General features: G+C 41.4%; 1 protein-coding gene across 1 annotated transcript in view; it reads right to left on the bottom strand.

The window, feature by feature from the left end:
- CTNNA1 (catenin alpha 1) overlaps positions 1-10362 on the bottom strand; it is a 166980-nt gene that overhangs the window by 3317 nt on the left and 153301 nt on the right. Inside the window, 3 exon segments of the mRNA XM_025206059.1 lie at positions 1946-2080; positions 8078-8183; positions 9819-10000. Of these exon segments, the coding sequence (XP_025061844.1) occupies positions 1946-2080; positions 8078-8183; positions 9819-10000 (423 nt within the window).

Raw genomic sequence — 10362 nt, forward strand, 5'->3', positions numbered from 1 at the left:
ACCTCCCCCCAGCACTGCTGCGTCTGCATCCCATGCCCCTCACGCCAGCTGGGCAAGCGGAGGCAGTGCCTGCCCCTCGCACCAGCTGGGCAAACGCATGCTCCCCAGTGGTCCCGGAACTGGACTGGTAGTACTTCCAGTCCACTTCCAGGTTCACCAGTGAGTGTGAGGGCCCCCCCCGTGCTCCTGTGGGATGCTTCATCTGCCCCAGCATTGCAGCATTCACGAGCTGCGCCTGGTACCTCGAGGTATGTAGAAAAGATATTTAAAGCTGTGTCTATGGCTGAATCGCTCATTCTCCGAATCAGCATTGAATCTTTAGATTAAGATTTGGCCAAATGGAATCGGGGACAGTGATCCGAATCAACCAATCGAATCAATGTCCCCGACTTCGGTTGACTCTGAATCCAATATGGCCCATTTTGCACACCCCTAATATCCAGCAGGCATCTACATCAAGTAATCTCATGACAGGACCAAAAGTGCTGGAAACATTTAGCCACCTCCTTATCCACATTAGACAGATGACAATAAGGAGATTGTGTGTATTGAAGATGCTAGTCTACTGATATGAACTAATTTATGGCAGAAGGCTATGTAAATTATAAAGGAATTTTGTAATCACTGTAGAACCTGGGGGCACATTATTGTGTAATGATGCATCTTGTAATGTGACAGCACAATGTCTTTAGCCTTACAGACAATAGGACAACCAGGCATACAACAGAGATGCACAACACCACATGTTCTGTTGCACCTTATCGCTCGATTCCTCATTGCTGGCAGTTTGAGTGTAGCCTGCTGCCAAGAGTGGGAGGGGTAGCAAAAAAACCCATCTCTGTCATGAAGATGTTAAATTTTGTAGCAGAGAAACCCATCTCTGTCATGAAGATGTTAAATTTCTTAAAGAAGCGTGTTATACCCTAGCTGTGGTCTTATGCACTGTGTCTCATTTTGCTCAGCTATCTCTATCATGTAATCCTTAGTCCAATATTCTATCCAGCAACCACTTGACAAGGCAAAAGACAGCAAAGTGAAAAACTGCACAGTACAGGGAACAACTCAAAAAGATCTGAACTACGAGTCACTAATCCCTACATTAACTTGCCCTCCACCTCGCATCATAGCAGGAGTCAAATGAAGGCACAAGTCACCTATTAGAATATAACTGGCTATAGTAAATACATGCTTGGCAAAAGAAAAAAAGAAAAAAAAAAAAAAAAAAAATCAGGAATTTTGCTTCATTTCCCTCCCACAATCTGCATCATGCAGATTCCTCTCAGCCAGAAGAATTTTGTGAAGTACCAGGAACACAGGAACATGCTTTCTAAACTGATAGCTAGGCTAAGGAATGAGGCTGGCCCTAGGCAACTTTCAGCTGTCACAAAGTAACGGAGCAACTAAAATAAAACCCTGGAACTCTTCAGGGCATGGTTATTTTGAAATATTGACATCCCTGGAGAATTACAGACCAACTGCCCAAAACATACAGTCTGTATAAAGACAAGAGGTAAGTTAAGAACTTCACATAATATTATATTGATTAAAACAATTTAATCCCATAAAGGTTAAAAAAAAAAATACTCCATGAAAAACAGAACACTATAAGAAGGTAGTGTAACTTTTTGTTAAGGGTTATTGTTTAGTAAAGTAGTGCCAAAACACCTAAATGACCCCCCCCCCCCAAAAAAAAAAACCCCAACAAAACAAACCCTGAAGATTTTAATTTCAACATAGTTCCTTTTAGAAAAAGTGTTAAGACACTAATTCTGTCTTCAAGTGCTATAAAATCTGCCAGTATTACAGGTTTGGACATAGGTCCACATGCTTTTTTCCCCCCTGTACATAATAGTCTACAAGTTTTAATACAACAAATCTAAGCAGAGACAATTGTTCAGCTTGCAAAGAACAAACTTGAAATGGGAAAGACAGCTGACTTACGTACCCCAGAGACAACCAGTTCTCCTCCAAGATTTTGAACTTCTGCCTTAACTTTGCTGCAAATATTCAGCTGATGGCAGTATAATGCAATTCGCTGTAGGTAGGCTAGAAGATCCTGTTTGCAAGCAGAATCTGGGCACTGACAATAGAAAAAAAAATTACTTCAGAATGCTGAAAAATCAGAATAGCAGTCATTAAAGATCAACTGTTGGGATATTAAGAAATTCAAAGAAAGCTTAAATTGTTCAGCTATGTTCTATCATAAAGAATATATATTTGCTTGTACTGACAAGTAATGAAAACAACACATAGGACGGTGCAGTGATGAATGGCCATTACCAATCTGGATTACCTCTAAATGACAGTTCTCAAAAACTGCATGCATTTGAGTTCAAGCCCCATATTTAAATCCTGTAAACAAGGAACAAAACTTGTACTTGTAACCTGTGAAGCTTAGCAACGTAACATGCTGACACTGTAGAATAAGATACAGAGAAGTGCACACAGTGGTCAGTCAGTACATTGTGCCATTCAAGGAGTAGCAGCAGAAGATGCTTTTGGGTTTCTATCTGCTGTGTAACTCTAGGGAAGTTCTCACCTGTGTATCAGTTTTGCTAATTATAGCAGGTACCTTTGCAGGTATCATGCAGGATACTGAAGCTTTCTTTGTGAAGTCTTGGGACAGATAGCACCTTGCATCCCAGGATCTCAAATTATAGCAATTCATCAAGTGTCTGTGCATCAGATTCATTTACTCATTTTCAGGAATGTACCTTGCATTAGTGAATAGTGATAAACTAATTCTATAACTCTTCTTGAATACTATTTCAAACTGGCCCGATTGTAGCTCATGCCTTATGTCAGTGTGGCAGCAAGGTGAAGTGCTGGTGCATGCAGGAACACCCAGATCTGATAGATTTAAAGAAGGTAGCTGTAAAATGGATATTTTGTAGCTACTGGAGACTGTACTGTACTGCAGTTGAGCTCAGAATGGTGGAGGCAGGAAAGAAAAAGAAAATCCTCCCCTGTCCAAACAACTTCTTAACAGGATTAACTTTGAACTGTTAGTGTAATGTGGGAAGCACTGGCAGAGCCAGCCTGTGTGGCAATCAGTCAAAATTCAAAATGAGCTTTGTGAACACAAGCAGAAAAGGGTATGTGTGATTTCTTGCTAAAAATCATCTGACTGATACCATGGCTAAGCAGCCCACACTTTGGTTTGCTGCGACAGACCTCCAAGGAATAAATTAGGATAGAGAACTCAAATTCATTGTCTCTTCCTTCCCAGGCTAGGACATCTTTCCTCAAGACACAGTCTGGCCTATCTGGAGACCCCACTCTGTGAGCAGACTGCTGAAGTGAGAGCCTATGAGCAACAATCACAACTGTAATGACAAAAGTAAGGATTTTGGCATGCGACCAAAAAGACACTGTCATGTGAGAGAGAGAGAGGCATTTGACAGATTTTGCCAAACCTGAAGGGATGTCCGAGACCATCCTCCTCTAACCCCAGAAGGTGGTCACCAGTTTTTAAATGAAAGGAAAGCATAGGGATGCTGCTACCTTGCTATTCACATCTCGTGGGGGAACAAGGTTTGTAGTCACTTAATTCTTAAGCTAAGTCTAGAGAGCAGTGTAAGAAATTCACAGAATGTCTGGAAAGTTGGCTGAAAAGTTGATGAAGAGCTGAAATGATCATTTTTTCTGAACATTTGCCAAAATGTCTTCCATCTTCCAAACAGCTCAGTTGACAAGGACAAGTGAATGAACTGCACAACAGCAGATTTATTTCAGTGTTGACAAATGCAAAATATTGCACATTGGAAGGAATAATATGAACTGCTCTGACACTTTACTTGATTGTACATGCACTGAAACCACTCAGAAAATAGACATTGGCCTCTCTGTGGACAACTCAATGAATGAGGGCTGCTGCATATTCAGCAGCAGTCAAGACAACAAATGCCAAGATGAGTAAGGAATAGGACTGACGGGTTGATTCCACCACACATATCAACAGAACATCACTGGGAAAACTGTGTTCCATTTTAGTAAAACAATTTCCCAAAGAGAAATGGGAAGCTTAGATCAGTGGCTTTGTTGAGGAAAACGCAACGTACCAGATAAGGAATGTCAGTGAGAAGATGCTCTGGGTAATCCTGTTGAATCCTCACTATGGTATTAAGTAGGCCTGTGTGAATAAGGAAGTATTTAATTCGATTCGGCAGAATCGGCTTCGGAAAATTTGGAGCCAATTTGGAGAGATTTGGTGATTCAGCCACAGGCTATAATGGGGAATCACTGAAATACCTATAACTGTCATTTTTTGGCAGATTTGGATGAAAACAGCAGGGATGGTAGCCCCTTCTAAGGGTGTGAAGCCTGCCATGTTTCAAGGAGATAGGTGCAGGGGTTTCTGAGAAACTGCTCCTCAAACTGCTGAAAGCAAAACTCATGTCACTTGTATGTGTTAAGGCAGATTTGGATGAAAACAACAGGGACCTTCCTGGTGCTGGTTAGATCTCTGCCTGCCCACCTGTTTCTGGGCCAACCACCTGCCCCTCATTTGCTCAGGCAGAAATAGCTCACAAAAGGGGAAGAAAGGCTGCAGACAGAGGCTTATATGTTGTTTCTATGTCCCACCCCCAGAGCACTGTGATTGGAAGGTGACTCAGGGAAAGATCACAGTCACTGGCCAGCTACAGATGTCAGTCTTTCCTCCCCTGCTCCCCCTCCTTCTTGGTTTGTTTCCCTGAAAGACTGCCTTCTGAATCTCCACGTCTCCAAATCATTTTCCGAATCGGTTTGGAGACTCCAAATCAATCCATAGGGTTTTTTAGGTCTTCCAATTCGATTCTGAGATTTGGCCTCCAAATCGGGCCAAATCTTCTCTGAATCCAATTGGAGACCAAAGCTTTGCACACCCTTAGTATTAAGTACTGTCTAGTACACAGTCTCTGATTAGCTGGCACACTTATTTACTCTAGCATAGTTCCAATTAAGGAGGTTCCCATCACCAAATTGATCAAGTATGATCATGTCATTTGTACTTATCAGTTAGTTCCTAATAGCTCATAGCTGAAAAACTTGCTGTGGCACTGAGAAAAGCTCAACCAAACTGGCTGTTAAAATTCAGGATAACTCATCATACAGACTGACAACTGGAGAAAATACACATGCAGCGATAAAGAGGAGCCATCCTTTTTCTTTAATGAAAAGAAAAACAAACACCAAGTGGATGCTCCAAATGGAATTTGCTTATTAACAGAACAAAATCAATAGCCTCAAGCTGGCAGGAAAAGGAACTTACTTTTTTAGAATAATACCCCCAATTGAGACTCTAAATAGTGTTGTAATTAGTTTGTAGGTTAAACCATAATGCTGTGCCAGTGACCCAGAGAGATAATGTCACTGCATGAAGAGCAGCTGTTTTTTTCACTCTATTTATGGAACCTGTAAAGAACGTTTAGTGGGAAGCATTTATTGCTGCAGGATAACAATATGGTCCTGGACCGCACCTGTCAAATGAGAAAGTGCTAATCCTATATTAGGGTATATTTTCCCCTAAGTAGCCTGTATATTGTCTGAGCATTAGGAAGGGTCAATATGGATGCTAGAAATTACTGCAGCATTTTATTGGAAAACTGGAGCAATGCATAAACTTCTCACTCACACTCAGTTCATTTGGATTTCACATACAACGTTTTAAGAGCTGCAATTGATGTACAACTTACAACTATCAAAGAGAGGAAGCAAAGGAAAGACTGTCAGTGCCTTTTAAGTGTTCCAGCATAGACAGAGGAACAAATTTTATTGAGAATCCCCGTCTTGCTGCAATCACTTCTAGTTTTGTGGTATTCATATCTTCCTAATAATTCCCCCCGTTCAAAAAAGCAGCCTGCTATTGTAAGTGAAAGATGGAATACCTTTGGGAAAATTTTAAAGCTCATGGCTAGACACTTTTCAACCTACCTGAAATATCTCAAATAATAGCTTTAATGGCTTCAAAGGAAATGTGTTATAAAACTGCCTGACAGAAGGAGTTAGGATTTCCTGACACGCTTACATGAGGGGTCACAATTCACCTGGTGTCATGCGGTTAACGGAACATGGAAATGCTTCCTTTTGTTCAGTTGGTGCATCTGGTAAAGGAAGGTATTAATACCCTCTTCCAAGTCTTCTGTAACTGTTAAATAATTCTACACTGAACAGGCTACTTCATGTTTCTAGGAGGACATAAGCATGCCCAATGAAATATACAAGCTGAAAGCTTTGGAAGAAGAACACAGGATTTGGAAAAAAAATATATATTGCCAAAATGATTAAGTGGCTCATCTCCCCAACCTCTGTGGCTATTCTCTTGAAGAAAAGCAGCAGCCAAGGATTTTTACTTTAATAAAAGTAACCCAATATATATCTGAAGTTTTGTAGTATGCTTTTGTGTGAACAGAGATGAAATTCCATCACACTCTAAAGACCTGTATCTAGGATGCAGTTATCTGACTACATAGTAATACAGGACTTTAGCCAGACCTCACAACAGATCTCAGAGCAAACTCTTTCTGGAATACTGCCTTATTTTCCTGAAGAGGCAGCATCTCCTGATGCTTCAAAGACATGCTCGTTTGATGTCATCATTCCACCCACTGCTGATAGAAACTGGAATAAGAAATACTCACAGGAAACAACCTCTCTACCTTCACACCCCTGAGTTGTTTAATAAATTAAGTTTAGCACAGTTGTCCCTGGAAACCAGATGAAACATTAAGGAGCTCTTCATTTATTTTAAATCTTAATGAAATATGCCTGCTTTTCAACCTCCTGCTATGTATTCATGTTCAGAAGACCACTGAAAAAAATTAGTCAGCGCCGTACAAATTCACATTTGCTAGTGGCAAGCCTCAAACCTGACCTTCTTGTATCTTGGGACCCCTTCTGAGCGTTGACTGTTATGACCATATGTGGAAGTTTCTCTAGCGCTGGGATGTCTAACAGATGGCCTATGAGGGGTTAATTACTGGCCCCCAAACTCCCCCTCAGCCACTATTGCCTCTGTCACTCCAACTGCAGCAGCAGCCAGGGTCTCCAGGCTCTCCTTCCCACCTCTAGCTTCTGAATCCTGGCCTCCATTCCATGGTGTGGGTGGGATGACACAGTCTGTGGTGCAGCAGGGCACCGGGAGGGAAGGGGTGGTCAGGAAGCTGCCTGTGTCTGCACAGCATGTGGCCCCTGGGCCACTTAGAAATTCAACTATCCTGCTCTAGGTATCACTTTGGGTGTGAACTTGGACTTGAGATACTTTTGCTCAACACAAACCTGTTTTAAAACCAGAGCTGAATAGGATACGCAGATATATCAGACAGTCAGTCCTGAGAGGTCTTTGTGATTCTCTGATAAGAACCTTATAGGCTTAAACATTTTTATTATGTTTGTTATTGTGATGTGGGTGCCTGAAGTGGAAATGGCACAAATAGTACATTGTTCCTTAAGCAACTTAAATCAGGCTACAGCTCAATAACCCATTGTCAGATACTATGCTGACACAGCAGGAGTGAGGGGTATTTCCCTTTGGATAACACGAAAACTAGTTCTATCCAGACATGCAGAAGAGATGTTGGAGATCTCATGATACATTTCCAAGTGGTAACTTCACCCTCAAACACTGCGCCACAAAAAAAGAAAATTAAAATCAAGAATGTGTCTGATCAATCCTGGGAGCATAATGACTGTGTTGCCTACACAGTCCCATCACTGTTTTAGCAAGGCACTCAGGGATATCCTGAGTATGACAAAAGCTATATAAAAACCAGATTCTATTCTATTCTACTTATATAAGGAAACTGACCTAGATACTGCGTAACATGAAGCAGAGTTAGTGTGTAGCTACTGTGCAAGCTGGAAGTCCTAAATTTAAATCACTGAACAATTTTTGCTGCATCTGTTGTGGGTTCTAGATTGTGTTGATGAGCAATGGAGAAATTGAGAACACGATCAAAAGAGTTTTTCAGCAAATAATTCTAGAAAATTAGATAATGTAAATCAAAACCAAGCTTTTTTGGATCCAAACGGAACTAGGAAAGATGCCTTATTACGCCTCATCTATATTGGAGGCTTACCAAGATGAATTAGAACTTACGTGGTCAGCAATTGTACGTCCCAGCTTGTCCATCCTCGATCCAGCCTCTGCAATTTTCTTGGCTGCGCTAATTACATCTGAAGTATTTTTTAGTGGACCTTTACCCCTGTTAAAAACAAACAAATAAACAAAAAAAAACAAAACGGAGCAAAGAAGAGTTTACCTTCTGGTACTGCACACACCTCATTGTGTTTGTTTCTTTTTCATTCTGTGTATTGTTGCTGAACAGACTCCTTAAGTAAACTGTGTTTGCTTGGGTAAGATGTGCCTCTACAATAAAAGCAAGCAGCTCATGGGGAATGATTAAAACTACTTATATAGTTCTGTCATTTTCAAGTCAAATGGTATTGATGAGTTTACAAAGCTTTAGGCATCAACTTTATAAAGGGCTTGTTGTATGAAAAAAAGATTATTTTAATTAAATTACTTTTACCTATTGTTTCAAAAATGAATACAGAAGATTATAGAAGGTAACATTTCAGAAGTCAGAAAATCATGCTGCAGCTACCTTCTTTTGAAAGCACTTGTTGAATAAACCTTTAAAGTTAACTGAAAAATGCAACAAGGCGTTTCAAAATTGATAACAATAATCCAAACTAACACTAGTTTGGATTATTAGAGGCTGCAACTAGATTTAGACAGACTACAAAAGTGGGCAGATGAGAATAGGATGGGGTTCAACGTAGACAAATGCAGGGTGCTGCACTGTGGGAGAAGGAATCCACAGCATACATACAGGCTGGGGAGTTCCCTTCTTAAAAGCACAGAGGTGGAAAGGGATCTCGGTGTCATTACTGACTCCAAGATGAACATGAGCCGCCAATGCCAGACCGCAGCCAGCAAGGCCAGCCGGAGAGGGTTCAGAGGAGGGCCACCCGCTTGGTGAGAGGGCAGCAGGACAGGCCCTACGAGGAGAGAGTGAAAGACCTGAACCTGTTCAGCCTCAGCAAGAGGAGGCTGAGGGGGGACCTGGTGGCTGCCTACAAGCTCATCAGGGGGGATCAACAGCAAATAGGCAGAGCCCTTTTCTCCCCAGCACCACCCGGGGTGATGAGGAACAATGGTAATAAGCTGATGGAGAATAGGTTTAGGTTAGAGATCAGAAGGCAATATTTTACAGTTAGGGTGGCCAAAATCTGGAACCAACTTCCCAGGGAAGTGCTCCTCGCCCCTACCTTGGACAAATTCAAGAGGAGGTTGGATGATCACCTGTCTAGGGTCTTGTGAACCCAGCATTCATTCCTGCCTGTGGCAGGGGGTCAGGCTAGATGATCTGTTCAAGTCCCTCCTGAACCTAGCTACTATGCAACTATTTTTGCAACACTTCAGACCCCACTGAGGAAGGTGCTGTACAAACACAGAACAAAACAGAAATTATTTGTTCGTTGGGGTGGGGACTAATACAAGGGAACAGATGGATACAGAGTGGGGATAGAAGGGAGAGTTCAAGGAACAATGACAGGTGGTAGTTACAGCACATCTGCAGATTAGCTAAATCAATTTTACTGTGTGGGCACTGTGTGACAATTTGTCAATTTGTTCTACGACAGCTACACAGGCAAATCTGTTACAGGCAAACTAAAGTTGTAAGGAAGGCAGGGATTTAAAATGTTTGCACTGACAGTCAGAACTGCATTTGCAATACTGCAATAAATGCAGTACTACTACTAACTACTCAGCCAATAAATGCCTTTGAACAAGTTAATATGTTTACAAGATTAAGTAGATGAAAAAAGCTCACCTGGTGAAGTCTGTCATTTCCATCATGATCATGCACATCTGTTTTGCTAGAACAATAATATCATTTCCACTGTCATCCCATTTTGATACTTCAGCATCTAATTTACTCTTTTCTTCCTGGAAGCTTGCAACTTGCTCAGCGATTTTAGCTTTTTGTTCTTGAGGGAGTTGAGCCATGATAGCCTGAAAGTGATTGTTCCATACAGCCTTAGTCATTTGTATGATGGCTTTTTAGAATGTTTTCACTAATAACCAATTTAAGTTGTATAGAAAGGGATAAAGCTTTAAGTAGCAAAAAAGACAATGATTTGCCATGTAATTCACTGGGCTGGGCCTCAGCAGATTCAACAGCATTTCAAGCCATGTAAGGCTATGGGTACTATATGCAAATTACTATAGCTGTTTATTTCAAGGTCATTTTTTCAAATTTGCTCTTCACTTCCATGTGCTCAAGCAGAGCAGGGTCTTACAGTAAATGAGTGAGGGAAGGAGCAGAAGGTGGAAGAATGGGAGGGGGGGGGGGGGGGGGGCAGGGAGGGGGGGAA

This window comes from Alligator sinensis, unplaced genomic scaffold, assembly GCF_000455745.1.
Source record: "Alligator sinensis unplaced genomic scaffold, ASM45574v1 scaffold156_1, whole genome shotgun sequence".
Taxonomy (NCBI): Eukaryota; Metazoa; Chordata; order Crocodylia; family Alligatoridae; genus Alligator; species Alligator sinensis.